Source organism: Petaurus breviceps, unplaced genomic scaffold (genome assembly GCF_028583685.1).
Source record: "Petaurus breviceps papuanus isolate PSGF00001 unplaced genomic scaffold, PetGlider_PUasm1.0 90750, whole genome shotgun sequence".
Lineage (NCBI taxonomy): Eukaryota > Metazoa > Chordata > Mammalia > Diprotodontia > Petauridae > Petaurus > Petaurus breviceps.
This window is the reverse complement of record NW_027187335.1, coordinates 2763484-2790795: the sequence shown is the minus strand read 5'-3', so window position 1 is coordinate 2790795 and position 27312 is coordinate 2763484. Positions and strand designations below refer to the sequence as shown.

At 41.1% G+C, this 27312-nt stretch overlaps 1 protein-coding gene across 1 annotated transcript in view; it reads left to right on the top strand.

Moving 5' to 3' along the window:
* Window positions 1-27312, top strand: part of ANKFN1 (ankyrin repeat and fibronectin type III domain containing 1) — a 177383-nt gene that overhangs the window by 138826 nt on the left and 11245 nt on the right. The window contains exons 12-15 of the mRNA XM_069067384.1: window positions 795-961; window positions 6142-6289; window positions 8172-8340; window positions 20744-20910. Coding sequence (XP_068923485.1) covers window positions 795-961; window positions 6142-6289; window positions 8172-8340; window positions 20744-20910 — 651 coding nt within the window. The remainder of the gene's footprint in view (window positions 1-794; window positions 962-6141; window positions 6290-8171; window positions 8341-20743; window positions 20911-27312) is intronic.

The window sequence follows — 27312 nt, the reverse complement described above, 5'->3', positions numbered from 1 at the left end:
CCCCCCCCAAAACCCCTGCGGTTACTTCCCTATGCAATCACCTTCCATTTAACCTGCATATATTTTGTATGTACCTGCCTGTTTCCATGTTATCTCCACCCCCAATAGAATGTGAGCTCCTTGAGAGCAGGGACTGATATTTTTTGCCCCCCTCCTTTATCACAGTGCTAGGCACATAGTAAGCACTTTAATAAATGCTTTCTAATTGACATTCCGACTCTTTCACATGATAATCCTTGAAAAAAATGTAAAAATAGACATCAGATCATTCCAAAGACTACTTGTTTCTTGATTCAACACCCAAGTGCCCTAGTGGATACTCTTACAGCACAATCTCTTCACCCTTCTTTTCACTTTTTCTGATTGTTCTCTAACTTACCGAAAATATGGCTCCCAGAACTAAACACAATATTCTCGACATGAACTGGTAAGGGCAAAGACAGGTGAAATTCCCACTTACTTCTTTCAGGGCACTATGACTTTCATTAAAGTCTAAGATTTCATTCATTTTTGTTTATTGTCTAATTCACATTTATTAAGCACCTACTATGAGCCAGGCTCTGTGCCATATCCACCCCACTGACAAATACTGAACTGAAACCTAGTTTTATTTCCCCCATCCTGTTCCTGCTGATTATTTTAAACCTAAATGTAAGACTCTACAAGTCCCCAACAATGATGACAGCAATCTTGATTTCTGAGCCAAATTGTATTAGTGAACCAACCATTCTGTGACCTAGGCTCAGCAAGGAGAAAATTCCAAACATCCTGGTGAAACTTTTTTCTTCCCTCAGGACATCTTGTCCTACCAGAAAAGGAGCCAGCAGCGTCTCCCTCCTGGATTATACCTTGGTTACCTGAAACTCTGCAGTTCTGTAGATCAGATCAAAGTCCTTGTCACCCAGAAATTGCCCAACATTCTCTGCCATGTAAAGATCCGAGACAACAGCAATGTTTCCAAGTGAGTTATCTGGAGGGGCTTGGGGGGAGGGCAAGGGGTTCCTTCTGCCAAATCATTCATAGGATTCAATGATTAGTTTTCACTGAGATGAACGATTTGCAAGAGAACTTCCCCAGGGCAACATTGAAGGTAGGTTCTCCCTAGACTATATGAGGGAGATGCCCTGAGGGCCTTGAGAGAGTTGCCCACATTTATTGTCTTTTTCTAGGAAGAAGGAACAATAACAAAAACAGGAATCCTTTGAAAATGCCCTAGGAGCTTGGCATTGAGGGCATTTACCCCACCATTTTTTAAAATGTTGCCCGGTTCTGGTGACACAAGCCAGCATTACAGCAAGTACCCAATTAAAATTACAGTAATAATTCTCAGCAGCCCTTAGAGGGCCTAGACATTTGTCACAGGTTTTGTGACTCCAAATTCAGAAATCTTTCCACCATACCATGATGCTCTCTGGTATTGAAAGCAAAAGAATTGAATCATGCTCAATATTTAAAAAAAAAAATGAAACAGTGTACAGTGAGCCAAAAAGTCCAGTTTCTACTCTCTATAAAGGAAGGCTTTGGGAGGAGTTCAATACTCCACCCTCCATCTCTCCAATCAGAAGGGAGAAGAGGCTAAGGGAGGTGGTGTCACTCAAGGCTTGACTTAACAGCAGGATGAGGAGATGAGCTTAACTTGGGAGGTGCATCTTGTTCCATGGAATGGAAACCAGGCAGAATAGCAGATGCAGAGTGGAGTGAGACATAGACATTTACATAGGCAATTAATTTAATGTGGTCACATAGTTTATTAAATATGGCAAAATTGCAAGGAGAACTCTTACGCCTTCTCATCATGCATTGTTACCTATTTGACCCCTCAAAACTTTCTCCAATAACCTCCTTCCAGCATTCTTTCTTAGGGTGTTGGAAAAATCATTCAGAAACACTCATTACCTACCTCTGCCTCTACAATAGATTAGAGCAAATATCAAGGAAAGGGGTCCCATGTTGAGAACCCACCTGCTGTCAGCTCTGCATACCAGAGACAAGTAAAGCAAGAAGACCAATGATTCCTTGCCTTCTCACTGGCCTGGCAAGAGTATCTATACTGACTGATTTTGTCATACTCTGGTCCCATTGACCACCTATAACTGTCATAGAAATATAGATTAAGAACAGAAAGGGATGTTAGAGGCCATCTAGTCCAAATGCCTTCATTTTATAAATGAGGAACAAAGGCCCAGAGAAGTTAAATGATAGCGTGCCCAAGATCAGATAAATGTTAAGTAGAAGAGCAAGAATTTAATTCAGGTCCTTGGACTCCAAATCCAGCACGCTTTCCTCCAGACCTTGCTGCTTCCCATCTGGTACTCATACTGCGGCAAATGGCCTCTGAATAGGCTCCTTCACTGGTATGTAGCATCCTGGGCATTATGAGGTTTTTTTTGCTTTTTTTTTTGGAGGGCAATTGGGGTTGTGACTTGCCCAAGGTCACATGGCTAGTAAGTGTCAAGTATCTGAGGCCAGATTTGAAATCAGGTCCTTCTAACTCCAGGGCCAGTGCCACCTGGTCTCCCCAATCCTGGGCATTATGACTGAAACAGTAATTAATGGTCCCCCATCAGTTTTTTACCTCTGTCTCTGCTTCCTGTGCCCAAAGAGAAAACCAAATGATATGCCATAGCTGAAGCAAATGCTTCTGTCCAATAATCAGTCCTCTGGCTTAGGGTCTGCCAGATCAGATAGCAATTAGTCCCCATATCTTTGCCTAGAAGCCCCCAGATACCATCTCCTCCTTCTAATTCTCAGGATAGCCATGCAACAAGACTTCACGTCTCAAAGGCAACAGGGGAAGCATCCAATCCAGTGCACCCACCATGTATAAGTTTCGCTACCACTGTCCTCTTGAACACCTTCCTGTCAAGAACATGTATTGAGTATAGTCTTAAAGGTGAAAGTAGAAAAACATGGTGATCTTCAGAAGCATCTTATTATTCTTTTCTCTGATCTCAAGCTACAAATGTCAAAAGGCCTGGGGGGAAATAATAATTTATGGGAAAAAGAGGAAAACAAGACAAAATAAGAAATCAGGCCTTGAAGCCCAGAAGACCTGGGTTCTGGTACCACTTCAAATATGTACACTATGTGTGACCCTGGGCAAGTCACTTAACCTCCAATTGTCAAAGGTCACTCTCTAAGATTGTAAGTTGCCAGTCTTAAATGGTTGAAACAAATAGAGCACCAGCCCTGGAGTCAGGAGGACCTGAGTTCAAATCTCGCCTCAGACACTTAACACTGGCTGTGTGACCTTTGGCAATTCACTTACCCCCAATTGCCTTGTCTTCCCCCCTCCAAAAAATGGTTGAAGCAGTGCCAATATGCATTAGTAGATGGAATTTGCTCAACTGGGGGTTCCCTACATCAATAAACAGCAGGTTCAGTCGCTCCACCCACCCTTCCCTGCCCTGTACCCATCCCCACAAGGACATAGAAGGAGCACCAGACTGATTTGTATTCACTCTTCCAATGGTAATCCTAACACATCTCCTTGGTCACTAGTCAGAGTTTGGTTCACAAAAGCCACAAATGCCTATCACTCTCATGACAATCCTACCGTGTCACCCAGCAGTGATTGTTGAAGGATGGTCAGCTAAGTATTTGATGTGCCAGAAAAACTAGGTGTTTAGTGACAATTGTACCAGTTTGGGGGGAGAAGGGGAGTGGGGAATGAGTCTACATCTATGATGATACCAGTGTAGGAAATTCCATCCATCAATACCAATTGGCAAATCATCTATAGTACACCATGATGATAGGTCTGGTCATTTGTTCATGGTCATATAGCTAATATGTGTCAGAGACAAGACCAATATACAATACTCCCTCTCTTTGCTAACTTATACTTTGTTTTAGGTCCCCCCAAAATAATTTTGATCATTGAAACCTTTGAGTTTTATCTTACATGTCAATCAAATATAGTTCATTTTTTATCTCCCTCATTACCCATAGAAGTCATGAATGTTCATTTTCTGAGAGTAGAGTCTGAAGGCCTTTGTGACATCTGACAGTAAATTTAAGGTGGACATGCACACAAATGTAGTTTCATTATCATTTGGGTCTCCTTTCTCACTGGAACAAAGGGTATATGTTTCCCTTCCCTGTATAGGAATTAGAATAGTACAGTGAGTATGAGAATAGAGACTTTGCAAAGAGATGATTGGTGAAAAGAAAGTATGCTTTCTGATTAAAAGTTTATCCAAGGGTGGGGAACCTGTAGCCATAAGGCCACATGTGGCCTTCTAGGTCCTTAAAGTACAGCCTTTTGACTGAATCCAATCTGTTCTATAAAATTTTGATTCAGTCAAAAGGTCACACTTAAGGACCTAGAAGGCCACATGTGACCTTAAGGTCACAGGTTCACCACCCCTGGTTTATACCATAATCAGTTTGGCTCTCTGACCCACAGATTAATGGCCAGACTGTCATAACCTTTCACAAGGAGGCCCCATGTAGGGATTACATATAGGTGGAAAATTTTTCATTACTTCCTTTTTCTCCTCAGGAGGAGGGTTTTCCTTTGGGGATTTTAAGGGCATCTTCTCAGTCCCTGAAACATTAGAAAAAGCTGTGGGAAATAGTGTGGCTCCCAAGACCCCTTCAGTGATCCTTTAGAAGCTTCTCTGAACAGAAACATTAGATCTTAGGACCCTAGATATGAACTTGACAGGGGTCTTAGAGATCATCTGGTCCTACTTCCTCATTTTATAGATGCCCAGAAGCCCCGAGAGATTAAGTGCTTTGCCCATGATCACACAGGTAATAAGTGGCAAAGCTGGAATCTGAGCATGGGTACTTTGACTGCGAAGCTTTCACACTCCTCACAGGCTGTCTCCTGTAGGTGTGTGGATCAGATGTGCTCCCCACCAGCATGACTATCCCTTAACCTTCCCTACTGTGTGACCTTTGTAGACAGATGTTCATTGGGAGAAACTTCAAACCAAGCAGAACGGGGACAAGACAGCGAGTTTGTTTGTGTATTTTTCTTTTTTCTTCATTTTTTCCAATATGTATTAACTCTGTTTTTAAAAAAATTCTGCACAGCAAACACACATTTGCTGATATTGTTGTTGAGCTGTTTCAGGAACGTCCAGCTCTCAGTGACCCCATTTGGGGTTTTCTTGACAGAGATACTTAGAATGGTTTTCCATTTCCTTCAGCTCTTTTGCAGATGAGGAAACTGAGGCAAATGGGGTTAAGTGACTCGCCCAGGGTCACACATCTAGTGTTAGAGGCCAGATTTGAACTCAGGAAGATGAGTCTTTCTGACTTCAGATCTAGCACTCTATCCACTGCACACACATAGTGCATCAGAATGAATTTGCACATTGACCACGTCTGAAAGTATATGTCTTATACTGGATTTTAAGTACATCACTCCTCTGACAGGAGGTGAGTGGCGTGATTCACCTTCAGCCCTCTGCACTCTGTTTTATAATTGCAGTCCTCAGAGTTCTAAAGTCTTTCAAAGTTGTTTTTCTCTATAATATTGTCATTGTGTAAATTATCCTCCTGGGTCTGCCTCAGATCATAGAGGTCTTCCCAGTATCTTATGAAGCTGTCAAAAGGACCATTTGTAAGGATTGGTTAGAACCAAGGCTAGTTGTGCCCCTGTTTTCCTCATGAAGTTGCCTGTTGTGATTCCTCCTTTCCCCCTTCTTTAAGCATCTGGAAGAGAAAGAAAACCAGGATAGTCTCCATGGTTCCAATGAGCCTAGAATTGATTTGCCTCAGCTGGCACCAGAGCTCCGAGCGGTTCCCCCAATCATTGAACTAAGCACCAAATGCCCTGAGGTCGAAGGTGGGGCTTGAGAGCTCTGGGAAGATCTGCAAGTAAAGAACAATGGTCAAGAAGATAATTCTGAAAAATTTCAAAGCTAAGACCTGGGAATGTTCACACATATAAAGAAAATCTGCCCTCTGCTCATCATGTTGGGTTTGGTAGTAAAGGCGGCCTGAATGAGGGAGATCTAGTTTGGAATTGTCTTTAGGTGGTAAACAGCTCGAGTTACACCTTCACAGATAAGTTTTCACCACCACAAATGGGTTATACCAGGTTCTGCACATATATATGACTGTGAGTTCTCAGCTGTGTACTCAACTTTTGTTTTATTTCTAATTTTAACTTGACTGACCATGCAGAGATGAGTGGGAATGGATCCAGAAGCTTTCTGTCCCTGAATCTATGGAAAGCATAGCTCATGCTTCTGACTGCCCCACTCAATTGTTCTGTGAACTCCAGATGGCAGTGAAGGCTCTCCTGAAACAAATCAATCTACCTCTACACCAGGTATTCTATTTTACAATATTGATCTTCTTTGTACAAAAAGTACTCAGGCAGTCAGAACAAAAGTAATAGGTGTTTGAATGCTATCTTGAATAATATTTACATATTGTTAATATAAGGTCTAAATGAATAAATGCCTCTGCATTCTGTTCCTTTCCCCCTCTCATTAACTCTTACACTACAACTCTTTCTCACCCTCCCCTTGAGGTCATCCAGTCCCTACTGGGACCAACCCAACCTAAAAAAACAAAACCAAAAAAAATTGGTCTGGGTTCTGTCCAAGTGCACTTAACCTCAACAGCATAGAAGAACCAAGGACTTGTTTGGGGATTCAGATGCATTCATTCATAGCATACACACATATATATGTACACATACATGAACACACATACCTAATAAAAAGCAGAGTTATAACAAGGAACATTTGCAACAGAGACAAGCACAACAAACTAGGCATAGGACAAGCAGGGTAAGATATACCCTCAGGAACGGAATTGTAGGAAGTGTGTAGAGGACAGGCAATAAAAGTAACTTACCCCCAGCTCATCATCTTTAGGTAGCTTCCTATTTTAAGTAATTATTTTTGTGAACTAGGCACTAAGTTCTCTATGTTTATGCTAAAAAAAGTATGAATACGATGATACCCACTAAATTCAGTGTTCTCTAAATTTGACACCCTGGAATAAAGCCCTAATCACCCCACCCTAGTTACAGCTCTTTTAAAAGGTGGTTTTATTTGAAATTATAGGCCATGGGCTCTTACCTCATACAGAATACTTGTTATCAGAGGGTTTTCTGGTCCTAATCCAAACGTAGAAGTTCTATAACTTATCATATTCAATCCTCTGAGTTAATGTTTTAAAGATTAAGTTGACATGGTTTTCCCCATAAAATGTTCTCCATCTTCCCTAAATACAAATCCAAAGGATTCAGTCTATAAGCAGAAAGACCTTGCCAATAGTGGGAAAAGTATGTGGGATGTGCCCTTTTCTTTCAAAAGTTATCTTTAAAAAGCACTAGAAATCAGTCCCTGTTGGGACTGACCCACCTGGAAGCAATGGGATGAACTGGTTAATTTCGAGAGAGCCCTTCTATCCCTGCCATAATCCAATTTTAAGTTGGAAATGCAAGGTCAACATAGCACTGTCACCAGTATGGTACAGAACGAAGTCTATAACCAGAGCTTGTCACGCTCACACACAGTGCCTTGCTCATTGTGCACACATAATAAATGTGTGTTGAGTTGAAATATTTGCAGAATGGATAGATGGCTGACAGCAGAGTCATTAAGCAGACAGCTATATTATTCCAGTTGGAGCCACTCTTGGAATGACGAACTAGCTCTCCTTAAGATAGTCAATTCTATTAAAGGATTTCTTTGGCTTAGCAGGTTCGAAGGGGCTCACATTTCATTGGTGACTCTCTTGGGCTGTATATACATGTTCGGAGAAGGCTGCCTAAATGCATGCAACAATTTTTTTTTTTTGATGCTAGTAAAATTTTCTCAGTCCTTGGCCAGAAACTGCATTTTTCCCCCCCTAACCAACCTAAATTGAAAGTAGTGGATTTTTAATTCAATCCATTTTTGCTGTTCCACATAATTATATTCATCATTTCAAAAAACCCCACAGAATTCAATCATTTTCTGCTTTTTTTTATAACGAGCATAAATGTTGTTTTCGGCGTTTATGTGGAACATTACTGCCTTAAATCTTGATTTTATATAGCATTATTAAATGGGCTGAACCCTAATATTTATGTTGTATAAAAATTCCAAGCTTGAAGTCATGTAATTTTGTTAGATGTTTTATGCCGGGTTGGTGTTGTTTATGTAAGTGCCATGTTGTAACTCTCCTATTTTTTCTCTGCGCGTGTCCCTCTACAGGCCAGGCACTTCCGTCTCTACACACAGGAGGTGTTGGAAATGGGTCACAATGTCTCCTTTCTTCTCCTGCTCCCTGCCTCAGACGACGTCTGTACGGCCCCAGGACAGAATAATCCTTACACCCCGCACTCAGGATTTCTTAACCTCCCTCTTCAAATGTTTGAACTTGGTACATACTAGCTTATTCCACCTAGAAATAGTAACCCAGCCCCCTTCGAATTGAATCACAAAGTGATATCTGTTCCCCCCTTGTCCCAGTGGAGGACCAATAAATCACATGATAGCTTTGGCAACAGCCCTCCCTAGAACTGTGTACAAGTCAGTGAGAAAGCAAAACCCTCTGACTATGGTGTGTGCTGGAGGGGTAATTATTGAAGGCTTGCAAAGGCAGGCCAGAGAGGGGAGTCCAGACAGAAAGTTCATAGTCATCAGGCTTCAGGCAGTCCCTGCTTTTCTTAAAAGAGAAAATACAAGAATCCATGTGGTCATGAAAAGAACTCCTCCCCAGCCCCCATTCCCAACACACCACCAAAAAAAATTGAGAGTTTGCATCATTTTGGAGAAAATTTTTGCACTCCTGGATGGTCACTATTTTTTTTCCACCTTCTTTTGTTTCTTTTTAAATGAAATTTGGGTTTGTAAAACAGAATTACAGTCAAGAAATCACTTCAGAAATTGAGGTCTCCCAATTACTAACAGGGTTTCTTGGGATTCAATATTGTTAGAAGGATGCATATTTCTGAAAATTATGAGATCTTATCCTGGCTTTCTGAAATGAATAGCAAGGCCCCAGTTTCTATGTATTCAAGAAGGCCCCTGCTGCGCACACTCCCCCACCCCCCAAGCATGGGAATAAAAATGCTTTGTCTTTATTCCCATGCTTCATCTTTTTAGCCAAACCAATAAGAGGCAATTAGCAAGAGAGTTCACTCAGTTCAACTGAATTGCATGATTTGTAAGTGGGTGAGTGAGATGGAGGTAGAAAGTCTTGGTATTACTCCCCAGCCCCCAGATTTAGAAGTAGATACAGCAATTGCCCATTGCCCAGGTCCCAGGCCGTAGCACAAAGCTTGAAATATACTCTCGATTTTTCTAGCCATCAACAGTTTAATTGCCAAAATAATAATAATAATAATAATAATGGATAGCAGTTGTTTTCTAGAGAAGGTAAAGAATCATTTCAGTATATGCATCAGCCTTCTAAATCAGACCCTGGGATCCCAAGTTGTCTGTTATGTGATGCTACTTGGATGGCAGGTACTGTTTTTGCACCTCTCCTGTGCCTTGTGACTAATAATATTGGCCGTCCTACTCCCATAAGCCTCCGTGTGAATGTAGGTATTTAATGAGCTCCCCAGTCAAGAAGCCTTGTTATTCCAGGGCAAAAATAGCACCACTGTTCCCTACTATGGTTTGGATGAGTGTCCTTCTTTATCCTCCAGAAACAGGGCAGGACATCTCATCTAGAGGCCAGTGCAGATCCCACCACATATAGCCATTCCAGTGCCAACCCTGGGAAGATAGCTTCTCTATCTCGAGGCAATGTTAGGAGGAACTCCTATATTTCCACTGAGCTTCCCAAATCCTGGGCGGCCATTCTGCAAATGGCAGGGAGGTCTCAGAATATAAGGGAAAGAGTTCTGGATCTGAAGGGAAGGACCTCGATTTGAATCCTGGCTCTGATATTTTATAACCTGTGTGATAGGAATAGGGATGAAATTGAACTTGTGATTTCCTTGGTGCATAGAACTGCTAAGTGAAGAAACTCCCCCTGCCAGGGCAGATTGGCATCTTCTCTGCAAATAACAGGTTTCATAGGGTTACCTAACACATTTGAGAGTTTAAATGACTTGCTCAGGGTCACACAGCTGATATGTGTCAAAGGTAGGACTTGAACCTAGATCTTTCTGGTTCTGAGGTCAGTTGTCTAGAAACTATTCCATGCTGCTCCTCATAAGCTGTGTGACTTTGAGAAAATATGTCCATTTGTTTGGGCCAAAGTATTCTCCATTGTAAAATGAAGGATTTGGACCACATGCTCTATAAAAACCCCTTCTCAGCTCTAACTCTTTCAGTTCTTATGGTTGAAAAGCATCCTTCTAGACAGAACAATGTTTATTTGTCAATGTAGACATCCCCCTCCAATGGCAGGAATGGGAGTCCACCCTTCGTTATAGTAATAAGCAGGCCTCAGGGATTTAGTATTGGAAGGCTCAGCTGGTCTACCCCTCCCCTAGTCCCATTTCATATCCCCAACCCTTCCCTGGCTTTGCCAGAATCCAAGTCAAAAAGGAACTGATGACTAGTAACATGGCCTCATGGTCCATCATTTTCTTTTTTCTTTGGATTCTTAAATTTTCACAACCTGAGTTCCTTTTGACTTTACCTTATTTTTTCAAAAACTTTGTCCAAGTGATAACATTCCTTGTTGATTTATACTGATGATTCTTAATGTTCTTTGTGTCAGGGATCCCTTTGGCAGCCTGGAAAAGTCTGCAGATCTCCTCAAATTGATATGCTTAAATGCATGAAATATAATACCTAAGATTACAGAGTAAATCAATTATATGGAAATAGTTATCAAAGTATTAAAAGAAAACAAATTCACAGATCCCAGGTGAAGAACATCTGATTTATATATTTCACTTGAGTAAACTTGCTAAATCTCTTAGGAGATGGCAGTCAACATACTATAGCCAGCTTAGATAGGAGCTTCCCAGGACAAGGGATTTTAGATATGAAGGTAGAGGGATCCAAACTTCCCCTGATCTCATCAGTTCAGCTGATTTATTTCTTTCTCAACCATTCACTTACAGAAAAATCAGAGGTTCACAGATTTAAAGCCAGAAGACCTCAGAGACAATCTAATCCTTTTACAGAGGAAGAAACTTGAGTCCTGGGGGATTAAGTGATTTGCCCAAGGTCGAATGGGCCAGAAGTGGCATAGGAGAAATTCGAATCCAGGTCCTCTGCCTCTAGAGCTAGGGGGTCTTTCCACTGTGCCACAAAGCACAAACTTAAACAAACACGGTGCTCAGCCTGTGAACCCAAAGCTACTGATCCTCCCTTTCCATCTTCCCAAGTCCCACACCCTGCCACCCCATCTACATCATCACTTGCAGTGCAAGTTTTGAGTTGTTTTCTCAGAATTGAAGATAGGTCAGCATTGATCTAACCATACTCTCTCAGCTACTTTAAGCTCATGCATGAATAGAATGGTTGTGACCCAGTTGGTTATATTTGGGAGGCTAGTGTCATGGCTTCGGTTTCCTAAAGGGCTCACTCAGCCAGCCCCTTTTCCCTAGCCACAGATTATGCCCTTAGCTTTGATCAGCCTATGAATATATAGTTGACCCATTTGTTAGCTTTCTCTGGGAACTGAGGGTACATAGTCTCACTAGCAAACAATTAGTAAATTGACTAGTGTATTGCTCATTATATTTCAGTGTAGAGAGTAGTATTGAAAGCACAGGCTTTCCTCAAGCCAGGTAAGACTTTTTCAAAGAGCATTTTATTACAGTTCATTTAATCGTCAGTCTTGAAAACATTTCTAAACATGATAAGCCCACAGTAATGCCTTATACAGGAACCCCTGTGGAATTGCTCTGTGTGAATGCCTGTGTGTGCATGTGCTCACACATGTTTATTGGGAGAGGAGGATAATGCATCTTTAAAACATAGTACCTGACATATAGGAATCATAATCACTTAATAAATGCTTACAGACTTACTGACTGACTAAAGAGGGTGTTAATGACTCGTTAGCTGGGGGTAGTTGGTTTTTGTTTGTTTATTTGTTTGTTTGTTTTAAAAGGACTTCCTTCTGCCTCTTTAATATAGTTTCACAGTAAGCAATGGGGACATGTGCTAAATGTTTCTGAGAAATGAGGGTGGGTTGTAGGGAAAGCAATCCAAAGTGAGGAAACTCTGGCCATTAACAACATGGGAGATTTAATGGGTTTTTTAAAAGGTGCAAATCATGGGAAAATGTCCATTGTTATCATATTATAAGAGATTTCCCTCTATTTCAGTTTGACTCATACCATTCATCCATGTCCTCACAAAAGAATAGATTTCATAAACATCATATTCTCATTATTAATTTAGTAAACCACTGATAGCCTGCTCCTCAGACATAGAAACACTTCTTTTGTATGTATTCCAACCTTAAGTGGATTTTATTAAAACAGGATTATCATGAAGCTATTGGGTAAAGATTGGGTAGAACATTAAATCCACAGAAGGCATTTCTGCACAGGTTTACTCTGATGGAGACTTTGTCATGGACCATCAATACATTTTCAATAAAGTCAAGTAACAGAAAATTCCACATTTGCCATTAAAATTAATTTCCACTCAGATAACTCAATAAATACAAAACCACCTTGAATAGGATTGAACTTCTCCAGTAAGAGACTGTGTGTGCTCAGAGACTCACAAGAGGAACTAACTAATTCTTGACTTTGGGTAAGTCACATAATCTCCCTGGGACTCAGTTTTCTTGTTTGTAAAATGAGAAGGTTGTACTGGATGGTTTATAAGGTAATTCCAGCTCTGGGTCTATGATCTTCTCTTAGCATTTTCCAGGAGCAAAGGAATGTAGTAGAATGAGGAAACTCTATTTAGTGGTCTGGCATCCTGAGGGTTTACCCAGTCCATTTTGAGAAGCTTGTCTTATCCTTACTCTGGGACAGTAACTATTGACAGCAGAACAATGATAAAGAAAGTTGATTGGTATCGATTTCACTAGCCATGCAATTCAGGCCAATAGACCTAAAGGAAGGACATCTAGGTTTTTTCTTAGGAAAAAAAAGATATGCTTTTCAGACCTCTCTGCTGGTTTAAATGGAATGACATGTACTGAATTAGACATAGTAATAATTATTATTGTTATTATTATAGTTTGCATTTTGATGGTGCTTTAAGTTCTTTGATCTTCACAACAACCCTGGGTAGAAGGAGAAATATGATGTTGTACCTCAGCCCTCATGCTTATTAATTACCCATCAACAGGAAAGTAGAGGCCATTTACAAAGAACTATCTAGGACATCGGGTCAGGACCCAGATGGCATGGGTAGTCATCTTCTTGGCTGGAATCTGTAAGAAATCAGACAATTAATCTGATGGGAAATCAGTCAATAGATTTAGAGGAGATGGAATGCTCCCAGCCTCTCCTTTCATTCACACTTTATTTAGGTTGCTGATGCTAAATGCTGATGCTAGGACTGAAAAAAAGAATTAATCTAGCCAAGTTCGCTTTGGAGTTAATATCCAGTTTCAAATCCCAACTCCATCTTTTATTACAAGTGTGACTTTAGCCAATTCATTATACTTCAGAAGACCTGCTTCTTCCTGTGCTTTCTAAAAAGAGGGGTTGGATTAGATGACCCTTCCAGTTCTAAGTCTGTGATCCTGTGGTGTAAATTAAGGTCTGATTTTTCACTTTCATCAACACCACGAGGGATTAACTTTCTTTCCTCCCCATGTAAGGTTGGGTCTAGATTCTATAGAAGTCAAAAAAATCTTGGAATTGGAAGTGGCCTCAAGAGATCTTTTCCTTTATCCCCCTGTACCACAGTAGGTCTACACTCAAACCATCTCTAATGTCAATCTAATCTGGAACCTATCAAGAAGAATGTTCCCCTAATCCCCTTCCCTCCTCTTCCTATGTTTCAGCTACCCTCTCCTGACATTCTATTTTGTAGCCAACTAAAACAATATGGTATATGGGGAAAAAAAAAGAATTGGTCTGATAGTAAGGAGACACAGTGTTTTAGTCCTGGTTCTGCCACTAACTTGTTAAATATGACCCCCAGGCAAGTTACTTCCTTTCTCTAGGTCTCAGTTTCCTCCTTTGTAAAATGAAGGAGTTTGACTCAGTAATACTGAGAACCCTTCCATCTAATATTGAGGCAGCAATTTAGGGTGAAAAGAGCTCCAGATTTAAAGTCAGAGGTTCTAGGCTCAAATCCTGTCTCTTACTACCTAAGTAATTTAATTTCTCTGAGCCCTAACTTCCTCAACCATAAAGTTAGGTGTTTTGCTAGACAACTTCAAAGACTCTTTGGGGTTTAACTCCATGAATCTATGAATCTACAAATTCTCATTCCAAGGACCCCTTTGATTCTTTCTGTCATCATGGGGGAAGAGGGGAGCATGGGGAGGGGGAGCCCAATGAGAGTTAATTTTATTTAACAAGTCATGTGGCATAGCAGTGATTTTATTATTATTTAATTATGTGATTATCCCAGCATGTCAATAAATGTCTGTGATTCACAATTTTTAATTAAATGCTTCCAGTGTCTCCATCCCACTTACACACACACACACACACACACACACACTACTGCCACCACTATTACATCATCATTAAGCCACCATAAAAGTTACTTAAACATTTATTAAGTAGCATTAAAGACCCTGACTCAAAATCAGGAGATCCCAGAGAGTTATAGTTGAAAACCATCTTAGATTACTTGTGGACTGGCATACAGATAACATGGCTACTGGGAGATCACCCCAACCTCAAAGTCTCCTGTGGCATTAGCCACAATAGGGGAAAGTTGTAGATTTCCTGGGTTTGGGGTTTACTTTTTTTCCTGGAGGTAATCTGTGAATTATTTCAATTGAAATTTCATTTTCTATGTTCATTAGTTCTAGAAAGTTCTTTCCTATTGTTTTCTTCATTATAGTGTTAAGGTTTTTTTGTCCTGTCATTCTTCTGAAAGACCTATGATCCTTAAGTTGTCTCTGTGCAAATCCTGTCTTTGAGATTCACATGTTTTGCTTCCATACTGAACTTATTTTCTCTTAATGTTATTGTCTTTTCTTCTTTTCTTCTGGATTGTCCTTCACTTCTGTGTATTTGCATTTCCAATCTGTTGTTCTCTATTTTGTGTCTTTGGTGAGGCTTGATAATGCCTGACCTTGTTTGCTAGATCTGCAGGCCATGTTTTCTTCCATTGTTACTGTTTTCCCTTTTGATTTATCTGCTTGTATTCAAGATTTTTGAAATTTCTTCTTCCTGAAATCTTTGGTCCTTTCAGTCTTCCCCACCCCCTCCTTATTTTCCTTATTACTCATTTCCTGACTCCCTCCCCTCTGATTGTGGTTTCCTTGGGGACTGGATCTCAAAGCATCTTGGCCTTCTCCCACACTGAGCAATTCATCATTCAATAGCCTAGGTCTCTGTCCCCAGCTGACTTTTGGGTCAAAACTGACTCCAGCTGAACACTGTGCTCTTTCCCTCAGACTTGGAAGAATGCTACACAGACATCCACACATATAGTGTCCTATCCTGGTGACCTGTCCGCTCCCCCTGTTCCTCAGTTGCCTGGCCTTGCACTGGCAATTCAAAGCCAGTTTTCTCTAGCACTAGTAGTTCAGAGCTTTGCAGCACTGGTGCTTCCAGGTTGTCCCTGGATCCATTAGAGCAGCCTTGCTTCCTGGTAGTGTGAGAGGTAAGGAAGGGGTGCTGAGTAAGCTTAGGGTCAGTTAGCATCAGTTTCTGGGTTTGGGCTTTTTTTAACCTTCTTCTGAATTCTGGGTGTCCCAGACCATGGAAACAACAGATGTTTGCTTTATTTTTGGTATGTAATTTCTGTTTTGGGAAGGTTTGAGAAGTCAAAGAAAATGTTTAGTCCTCTTATTGCTTGTGTGACACAGAAGTCTAGTGTCTCTTTTATAAAGGATTTACTTTAATTTTTTTCTTCTCTTCTAAGTCATTGTCATAGGAATTTATGGAATCAAGGCTAGAAATTCCCTTAGAGATTACTTGACTCTACCTCCTCATGTTACAGAACTGAGGCCCAGAGGGTGAAGGGACTGGCCTAAAGTTGTTCAGTCTTCTTACTGAAGCAGGACTAGAATTTGAATCCAGGTCTTCTGACTCCAAATCCAGGTTTCTTTTCATTATATACTTTTTTCTCCTCTGCTTTTTTCTTTCTATTATTTCTTTCCTTTTTTTCTGAGAGACAAAGGTGACAGAAAAGGATGGAGAAAGGAGAGAGAGAGAGAGAGAGAGAGAGAGAGAGAGAGAGAGAGAGAGAGTTTTTAATTTTGGTTTGGCTTAGAAAAAGTGGCTCTAAGACATTTCATTCTCTCTTCTGCCAAGAGATGACATCTGTTAAGTGCTAACAGGACATAATCCCTACTTTGAAAAGCATGAGGTCAGATTTATGAGGCTGTTTAGGGATAAAAGAAAACTAGAATGTCACAGAAATTTCTAGGGCTCATATTCTGTGACTCTATGTAGGTTGCAGACAGTCTCACAACCCAGAAAGATCTTTTCAATTGGGAATAATCTAAAAGAGAGTGGCACAAGATAAAATAGGATAAAAGGGGTCCTTTGGAGCAAAGATATAAGTGGCCTTGGCTTTGGGATAAGAGGTAGTATTCTCCCACCTCTGCAGAGAGAGCAGGGATCATTCTTTCCATATATTGCTGGTTTCATTGGGCCCCTTTACTAGACAGTACATTAGATAGGTTGTCCAGTGTCTCAGGCTATTAACTATGAAAACAGTGGCATATTTTTAAGGAAGAACTAAATGGCTTATGAAAGCATGGCATGGTGAACAGAGATTGGTCCTCAGAATCAAGAAACCTGGGTAAACCCCACACCATGGGGATCCCAGGCAAGTCACCTAGTCTCTCAGTGGCCCCAAGAAACTCTCTAAAGCTCTAAGTTACAGAGAAGTTGCCTTTCTACATTCATGAAGGGAATTTCATCATTGGGAATTTTCCATACCAATAAAGTCATAGGTATTGTCCCCACACACACAAAAAAAAATGGCCTGTGGAAATTGTAGGGGAGGATCTAACATGCAGAATGCCCAAATTAGGGTATAGCACAATGGAGGGTAGCCATTTTGAGAAGTACAACCTCTAAAACTGTATACAATTAGAAAATGGGTGAAAATATAAATTGTGAAGGCAGCCCTACTCTCACCTTACTGCCGTCTGGGGTATACTCAACTAGGTTGTTGTAGGGACAGAATCGAGGATAAAAGTAGACAGTGGTGAAAGAAGGGAATATGTAACATGTTGTTCAGTCACATCCAACTCTTTGTGACCCTATTTAGAGTTTTCTTGGCAAAGATACTGGCGCAGTTTTCCATTTCCTTCTACAATTCAGTTTACAGATGAAGAAAATGAGGCAAACAGGGTTAAATGACTTACCTAAGGCCACACAGTAAGTTTCTGAGGCCAGATTTCAACTCAGGTCTTCCTGACTCAAGGCCTGGTGTTCTATCCACTATAGTTGCCTATATATATATATATATAAAATCAGCAAGCATTTTATTTATTTATGACCTGCTATGTGCTGGGCACTGTATAAGGGGCAAAGATAAGAGCTTACATTTTATCAAGAGAAATAAACATATTCATATATAGGTACATATGGAATATGCCCAAAGTAAATATAAGAAAAAATCAGAGGAGGGAAGCACTGGCAATTGAGGGTACTACGAAAGACTTTATTACAAGGTAGAGCTTAAGACGAATCATTTTTTTCTTTTTTTTTTTTTTTAAGGGGAAAAAGGTAGGGCAATTGGGGTTAAGTGACTTGTCCAAGGTCACACAGCTAGTAAGTGTTAAGTGTCTGAGGCTGGATTTGAACTCAGATCTGATTCCAGGGTCCAGTGCTCTAGTCATTTTACCACCTAGCTGCCCCCCTAAGATGAATCTTGAAAGAAAATAGGAATTCTAAGAGGGAGAATGGAGGCAAAATTGCATTTCAGACATAGAGGACAGCTATGGATGATGAAGAGAGATGGAGTAAGAAACAGTATGACTGGATCATAGCATTTGTGAAGGGGATTAATGTGTAATAAACCTCAAAAGGTAGGGACCAGGTTGTGAAGGACTTTAAATGAAAAACACAGGAGTTTTTATTGGACCTTTGATGTAATAGGGAGCTACAGGAGGTTAATTATTGAGTATGGGGAGTGTCTTGGTGAGAGCTGAGTTTTAGAAAAATCACTTCATGGAAAGAAGGTAGATCAGAGAGGGAAGAAACTTGAGGCAAGGAGGCCAAAAAGGAAAGCGCTGCCTTTGCTCAGAGGAGACGTGAGGGAGGCCTGAAGTCATGTAATGGTTGAGTGAATGGAGAGAAGGGGACAGATGCAAGAGGGTCTCCTTCATCCAGGTCCAGCTAGGGTTCGATGCTAGCTTCTGCCCGCTGAAGGAGGGGTGGCTTACTTACTTCCAAGGGTCTGGTCCCAAGTGTCTAGTCCTCAGCCTCAGGACCAGAGACTTAAGAGGCCACTCCCTCCTATTAACCAAACTGACCACTAACAGAACAGGAGGTAGATGCTCCCTTTGGTTCCCCTCACCAAAGAAACGAAGAAACAAATATGAAAAAGGCTGCAACAGGCTGTCTAACTGAACACGCCCATCTGGAATCCAGAGCACAGACAATACTGCAGAAATCTGCTGAGGGAGCAAATGAGGTTTCAGGAAAACGTGACTCCATGTTGTACAATGCCCAGGATTAGAGAAAGGACGACCCTCGCCAGCCCCAGGGCAGTTGTCTCACCCCTTTGGAAGAGACAGCAATGGGGTAAGCTTCAAGGTGTGGCCAGTCAGGGCAGTTCAAGTAAGCAACCAGGGCTTGGCTTGTTCATCAGAGGCTGGTCAGTAGGTGTGGAATGTGGTCTGGGGCCAGCTACCCTTCCATGGATCAGGGTGGGACTACCTCCTCGAAGCAGGCTGGGCACGTCCCCATGATGCCAAGGACTCAGGCCTCCCCACTCCCCATCCCCTTGCCCCAGGCTTCCATTGCCCTCAGGGGGAAAAGGGCCAACCTTGGCATGCCCCACTTGGAGTTCAATTCCCAGTAACTTCCAAAGAAGCTAAATGTACTGGGGGCAGGGTGAGAGGTGTGTGAGGGGGCAGGGCAGTGTAGAGGGCTAAAAGAAAAACCAGTTCTAGTCATGACAGACTACTGAGAGAGGGAGGGAGAGAGAGAGAGAGAGAGAGAGAGAGAGAGAGAGAGAGAGAGAGAGAGAGAGAGAGAGAGAGAGAGAAGAAGAGACAGAGAGGGGAGAGAGAGAGAGACAGAGAGAAAGAGAGAGGAGAGACAGACAGAGAGACAGAGAGAGATACTCAGGGTTTCAAAGATAGGCTATAAGGGAAACCAGAAGAATAACCTCTCATACTTTTTTTCAGTGTTTCTAATCCTGGTTAAAATCCTGATATTCAGTGAAAGTCAAATTCAAAAATCAAACCCAGGTTAAGTTTTCTGCTGTACTTTTTTTTCTTTAAAGCGATAAGAAAACTTTTTTTTTCTAATTTGATGAATGTGAAATATCAATAAATCAACAAGTAGTTATTATACATTTGCTATGTGCCAGACACTGTGCTGAGCACTGAGGGCACCACTACAAAGAACAAAACAACTGCTGTCCTCTATTGATATATAGTCAATGTAGCTATAGATATAGATGCATATGTAGACTTAGATTGTGTAAATATAGTCATATGGGTGTGGATGGAAAGGAGAGAGATGGAGAGAGAGGTAGAGATAGAGAAAGGGAGAAAGAAAGGAGAGAGAGAGAGAAAGACAGAGAGAGAGAAATGGAGATAGGGACAGAAACAGGATGAGGATAGGGATAGGGATGGGGGTGGGGATGGGGATAGAGATGGAGATAGAGAAAGAGATAAGAATGGATGTATGAGGCCACATGGCATAGTGGGTAAAAAGCTGGACTTGTAGTCAGAAAGACCTGGGTTCAAGATCTGCCTTTTATGCATACTGATTTTGTAACCATGAGCAAGAGACTTAACCTTTCAATGTCCTAGGCAACTTGAAGACTGTAATTTGCAGAGCATTTTCTGATTTGCATTGATAGAGTGATATTCCTATGGGCAGCCAGGTGGTATACTGCACAGAGTGCTCAGCCTGCCTTAGAGTCAAGATCTGAGTTCAAATTTGGCCTTAGACGCTTACTAACTGTATGACCCTGGGCAAATGACTTAACTTCTGTTTCCTTATCTATGAGATGGGGATAAAATTAGCACGTTTTCCCCAGGGCTTTTGCAAGGATCAAATGAGAAAATAATTATAAAGCCCTTAGCATTGTACCTGGCACATAGTAAGCATTATATAAATGTTGGTGGTTATTATTATTATTTCTGCACCAGGAGTTTTCTACACCAATGAAATAACAGGTCCAAATCCCCCCACAAAAAAATAGGCAGACAGACAGATAGATAGATAGACAAATGTATGTGTGCATATACATATACATATATATATACACACATACACACACACAAACATATATTTCGTTCATGGGGGAAAAATCCAAATAAACTCTGGCTTTAACCCCTACCATTTCCCTGTGTCTTACCCAGGGCTAGGTGAAAAACCTTAAAAGGAAAAACTGTCTGACTAAAGCCAGACAACTGGCCCCTTAAGAGCACATTTATAATTTATTTATGGCTTAATATTTTCCACTGATCGGATTAATAAATCATGTTTTCACTCAACTTGTTCTTTCCAAGGTATGAATTTCTCTATTTTGATACGAGATCTTAACATGCTTCATTTTGGTTCTCCATTTTCCAGTTCATTTTTGTAGCTACAGGGAGAAATTTATTAGTCTGTATTGCCGCCTTTCTGCTGTCACAGAGCTCGATTCTCTGAACACCCAGCAATCCCTGAGGGAAGCAATCTCAGACGGCGAAGTATCAGCAGCCAAGCAAAGACACCAGCAAGTCTTAGATTATGTGCAGGTAACTGTGGGCTCCTGTCAAGGTGAAGGAGAGGAAGGGAGCGGTGGGAGATGGGAATACAACTTATTCAACATTAGCCCCTTCTAAATCTATGCATCCTTCTCCCCCAAATCTCTTATCCCTTTTAATTGAATCTCTCTTGAGGATTTAGTAATTTTCTAATTTGTGGTTATTTTTGTATATGACTTTCTCCCCTCCTCACCCCAACCCCTCACTGGAATCCAAAATCATTAAGAAAAGGATGTGTAAGGGGCAGCCAGGTGGCTCAGCGAGTAAGAGCACCGGTTCCAGTGTAGGGATGATCTGGAGATCGAATCCCGGGCTCAGACACTCAGCACCACACCCAGAAATAACTGGCCGTGTAACCTTGAGCAAATTACTTAACCCCGATTGCTTTAAAAAAAAAAAAAAAAAGGATGTGTGTGTGTGTGTGTGTGTGTGTGTGTGTACGTGTGTATCTTTTTCCCTCTAGTCCCTATAGATGCAGAATGACTTGATGGATAGGGTGCTGGGTTTAGCAACAGAAATACCTGAGTTCAAGTCTTGCTTCTGATTCTTACTACCAGGTAATGCTGACAAGGTCACTTAACCTTCATGTGCCTCAAGCAATTCCTTATGACATATCTACCAAGTCATAAACATGTTCTATCTGCTTTGGTGGCTAAAACTTCCCAAGATGAAAAAGATCACATACCCTTCTAGTTTTCCCATATTCCCAGTACCTAACATCCTGTATACTCAGTAAGTGCTTGATAAATAAGTGTTGAATTGAACAGAAGTGTTATGTCCTTGAAAAAATATCAAATATTGCTAGTATATTTAAAGAACATTCATGTGCTTTCCATATATTTCCTATTTCATTTGAGGAAGTACAATGCCTAGGGCAGAACGAAAACAAAAATAAAAGATTCCTATCAGTTTCCATGAAAAACTACAGCTCGATCAGAATTCCAGAGTCCATTCTGCCATAACCCTGGGCAATGGTGACTTCTCAATTCAAAGTAAAAATGAACAAGTTAAAGACAAGCAGGAGAACCTGGATCTTATCCAGTGGCCTGGCTTATCTGCTCATTCCTAGGGATGAGTAAAATTCATTTATTTTTCGTTTGCAGCTTTCAAAAAGAAGAGAACAAATGATAACTAAACACTAGACAAGTTGACCTCAGGAAGAAAACAATGAGATCATGGCAGCCCCTGTTAACTCAGCCAGTTTGGGGAGAGCTATTCCATATCCTGGTTTTCTTTTAGGGAGATCTGACCTTTTCAAGGATTGTAGACACTAGGACAGTGTCAGCATTAGCTCTTTGGCCAAAGAACCAGGGAATTTCCATAGTTCTGGGACTCAGTTCTTGCTGACCTAAAAGTTAGTGTCATATGATAAAATACAAGCAAGCGCACAGGCAACAGGACCTCATGGAAGCAGCACTAAGCTCAGAGGCAAAACATCTGCCTTCTAACCCCAGCTCTGTCACTAAGCCCTGCAGACGAGTCACTTTATGAAGGAAGGAAAAAAGCATTTATTAAGTGCCTTCTTCTATGCTAATGCTTTATTAGAAGCAGTTAGGTGGTGTAGTAGATAAAGTACTGAGTTCAAATCCAGTCTCAGACCTTGCTAGCTGTATGACCTTGGGCAAATCACTTAACCACTGTCTGCCTCAGTTTCCTAAACTGTAAAATGGGACTAATAACAGTACCTACCTCTCAGGGTTGTTGTGAAGATCAAATGAAATAATATTTGCACAGTGTCTGGTCCATAGCAGGTGCCCTATAAATGCTTATTTCATTCCCCTTACAAATATCATCTCATTTGATCCCCACAGCAACCTAGGGAGGTGGCAGCTATTATTAGCTCCATTTTACAATTGAGGGAACTGAGGCATTAAGAAGCTAAGTGACTTGCCCACAATGCCACAAAGCTAGTAATTGCCCAAGGCTGGATTTCAGCTTAGAACTTCCTGACTGCAGTGCCCAGCATTCTTATTCACTGCACCACCTCACTGCCTCTCTTCTTCAGTCTACAAAATGGGAATATTAGTAATACCTAACATTATGTTTTTCACAAAATCAGAAAGAAAACAATAGTATGAAAACACTTTTAATTGAAAATGCCATACAAACGAAAAGGTTTTATAAATTTTGATCATGAGGATTTGTGGAAACACCAAGTTAGGGATTGAGAAAAGTTTGAGTAGGAAATGGTGAATTGGCAATTCTTTTACATCTTCAAAAAGATTTCTTTCTGGTCTACTCTCCTGGATGCCCCAGCTTTATTCAGCTCCTTGTTATTGAACTGTAATATCCCAGATGAATGGGAAAAAGAAAAGAGAGAGAAGGAAGGAAGGAAGGAAGGAAGGAAGGAAGGAAGGAAGGAAGGAAGGAAGGAAGGAAGGAAGGAAGGAAGTTAAGTTTCTTTTCTTTTGCTCCCTGGGTTTATATTGTGGAAAGGAAAGATGATTATTTGACAAAGGAATAGGAGAATTATACAGAAAGAGGAGACTATAGTGGGCTGGTCCAGTTTTATGCCCAACTATATGAAGCAATGTGGTAAAGTTACAGCAGTGGGACATCCTAGACTTCCTGAAACAGAAATGAAAGTACATTTGAACAAGCCTTTCCAAAACCAACATCGTTTGTCAAATCATCCCTTGTCCTCTCTTTGTTTACTACAGTCTGACCAAGAGATGGCCCTACTCTTTGTCAAAGTCAACACTTTTATTTAGATCTTTGCTCCCATTCTCTTCTATCTTCTCTAGCAATTTGCCCCTTTAATCCTATCTCTGTCTCTGTGTCTCTCTATCTTTCTGTCTCTCTCTCCCACCCCCTCCTATCTCTCCTTTCTCCTCCCTTCTCCCTTGTCCTTCTCTTCCTCCTCCTCCTTCTTCTTCTCTCTTCCATTCTTCAAAAATCTTTGCTTTACCTTGTTATCCCTTCAAATTATTGTTTCATCTCTCTTTCCCTTTCACAGCTAAAATATCAAGAGGAAAAAGTCATTTGTACTTTCCCAGGACTCACCCTTCTTGACCTTTTTACTGCCTTTGACATGGTTGATCACTTCCTATTCTTAAATACTCTTCATCATTGCTTTCCTAATACTATTCTACTAGTCCTCTCCCTGTCTGTCTGATCATCTGACCAGTCCTTCACAGGCTGCTTTGCAGGACCTTCACCCTTCTCCTGTCCCCTAGAAGAGATGATATCTCAAGGTTCTGTCCTGGATCCTCTCATTTCCCTCTACCCTTGGGATACAGATGATCTCAATAGTTCTTATGTATCGAGTTAACATTTCTAAGGGGATGACTCCCAAATCTACATATTCAGCCTTCATCTCTGTGATGGGCTTTAATTCCAATTTAATGCCTGCTGGACATCACCACCTAAATGTCCCATAGGGAGTTTAAACCCAACATGCCCAAAATGAAACTCATCATCCTTCCCCTTGAAGAAAGGGTTCCCCTTCCTCCAAACTTCCCTTTTCTGGTCATCCTTTAAGTCACTCACATTCACAACATTGGAGCTATCCTTAACATTTTACTCTTCTTAACCCCTGTTATCTAAACAGTTGTCAAGTCTTATCAAATCTTCCATAGCATTTCTCACAAACATCTGAATGTGTTGTCATAGCTACCCTAGTTCACATCATCTTCTCTGACCAGGACTGCTCTGATAGCCTAAGGTCTTACTGCTTCCAATCTCTCCCGTCTTTAAGCCATCCTTCACACTGGTGGCAAAATAATCTTCCAAGAACACAAATCTGATCATGTCACTCACTTCCTCAAGAATCTTCAGTAGCTCTCCATTGCCTCTATGTTAAAATATAAAAATCTTCTGTTTAACATTTAAGGCCTCATACTGTCTACCTTTCCAGGCTTATTTCACATTAGTCTCCTTCACACACTACATTCCAGAAAATTAGCCTGCTTGCTATTTTCCCATCTCTAGCCTCCATATCTTTGCACAGGATGTCCCCCATGAATAGTATAAACTCCCTCCTCACCTGTACCTTTTAGGATTCCTAGCTTTCTTCAGGGACAAGCTCAAATGTCACCTCCTACTAATCTCTTATTATTAGTGCTTTTCCCTTCTGAAATTATTTCTTACTTTTCTGGGCACATATTGTATAACATCCCCATCCACTAGAGGAGTGACATTTGTCAAATTGCTATAAGGAGTCTTTAACATAAAGGAGTCTTTAAGCTCTCTTCCTCTTCTTTTTTTCCATTCTTTCAAAATGGTTCTAAATATGTTTAGGTCAGTGACTCACTGACTATTCTAGACTCTGTTCCCATTTTACATAAGCCACTCTGCCCATAACTCATAATGATATCTAACTTTATATAGCACTTTAAGTTTTGCCAAGGACTTTACACAGATTCTCCCATTTGCTCATGATAAGCCTAGGAGATAAATGCTATCTCCATTTTGTAGATGAAGAAACTCAAGTTGAGAGAGGTTAAGTGAATTGCCCCAAATTGAAAAGTCAACAAACATCTGAGGAAAGATTTGAACTCAGATCTCCCTGATTCCATGTACATGTCCAACTCTCTATCCACTTCTCCACAGACCAATATATTTCTCTACTCTGATGAAGCTTTTTCTATTTGTCTGGGACCTGAATGAACATTCTGGCTCTATTCCTGATTTCCTGTGTGCCACTTACACCTGTCTTTCCCCCACTCCCATCTTAGCTCCCCCCACCACATGTTTCTTTCTATCCCTCCCCTCTTCCCACAGTCAAGCCAGGCATCTGTAAGAAGGCGGAAGAGGTTGGGAAATCATCTGAGCTCCAACCTGTTTCCTTTTCTCCTTGAAGGGAATTAGAAACACCCCCACCCTATTTCATCCCATCCACACACCCGGGTGCCCTTCCTCTAGTCAGCCAGGATGAAAGGACATAAATGGTTTGGAAAGAAGCCAGTTCCCAAAGGGTTAAAAACCCATCCTTTCCGGCCAAAGAGAACTCAGACTTCTCCTGGATTCCCCAGGCTCCAGGGAGTCCTCCCACTCCTGCTGGGGTGGGATCATTTCGGGCCCAAATCTCTCTTTTTATGTCCCCCAGAAAGAAACCTTGGGCATTGGGTTAGGATTATTTTGATCAGGCCTTTCTTTCACCCGCATTTTTTTGCCCCTCTCCAAATGAAAACCATCTGCAGTCACTCACCTATTGGTGCACACATCTCAGCCCACCGCATACTGCAACCTTCAGAAGTGACCACAAGCCACGAGAGCATTTGTATGATTCCAGATCTAAGACAGTGTTGAAGTCACCACACAAACCAAACATTATAAAGAGCAAAGGAGTCTATGTAAATAAGGTTATGAAGAGAAGCCAGAGAGGAGGGGAATGGGGGTAGTGTAGAAAATCCCAGATAAGGTCTGCGGACTCTCCAAACAGCCCACCCAGAGCAGAAATTGTCAAGGCCTCGAGTTTGGCATATTCTAGAGCTGCTGAAGCTGAAATGGCAATTAGGACATAATTTATATACTGTAATGCTTCAAATGCTCCTAAGCTGTATTAGAAACACAGCTCATTTAATATGACCAATCTATCATCCCCACGGGCACCTTGTAACCAGGTTGTGAGAAAGCTGATCACCCTTATGTTTTAATAAAAATAATATCTTGCCTATGTACAGTGGTGGGAAGGTGGGGGGAGGGCATTAATTTATGAGTTGAAAACTGATTTTTTTAAGGCAGGGTGAAAAGAAATGGGTACTGAGCATTGCAACAAACAGATCCATGAAGGTTACAGGTTGAGTTTTGTCAGTTGTTTTTTTTTAATGTGTCAGCAAGTTTTTAGCAGCTGAATTTGGATCTTTAAGACCAGAAAGGATTATGTTGTCAGTTACCTTTAGATCAGCAGTAGAAGGCAAAATGGGTGAAAATTGGGCGTCTTTTAAAACTACTTAGCTAAGTCACATTAAAGTCAACTTTAGGACCACAAATGTCTAGCTTTGAGACACTTGGGTCTGGAGTCCATGAACTTGGTTTTTAGATAGATAAATAGATGGATTGATTTCATTATCATTGGTTTCCTTCACAATCCTGTGTATTTTATTTCATGCATTTAAAAACATTCTTCTGAGAAAGCATCTATAGGCTTCATCAGATTGCCAATGACACCCCTCCACCCAAAAAAGTTTAAGAACCACTTATCTAGTGCCTTCCTCCCATTTTATAGAGAAGACAAGGCCCAAAGAGGCCTTGTATGAATCCCTTGGTGAACTCCCTAGGCCAGGTATGGGAAACCTGCTCCTTTGAAGCCACATGTGACCTTCTAGGTCCTTGGGTGCAGTCTTTTGACTAAGTCCAAGTTTTACAGAATAAATTCTTTTATTAAGGAGATTTGTTTTGTGAAGTTTGGATTCAGTTGAAGGGACACACTTGAGGACCTAGAGGGCCACA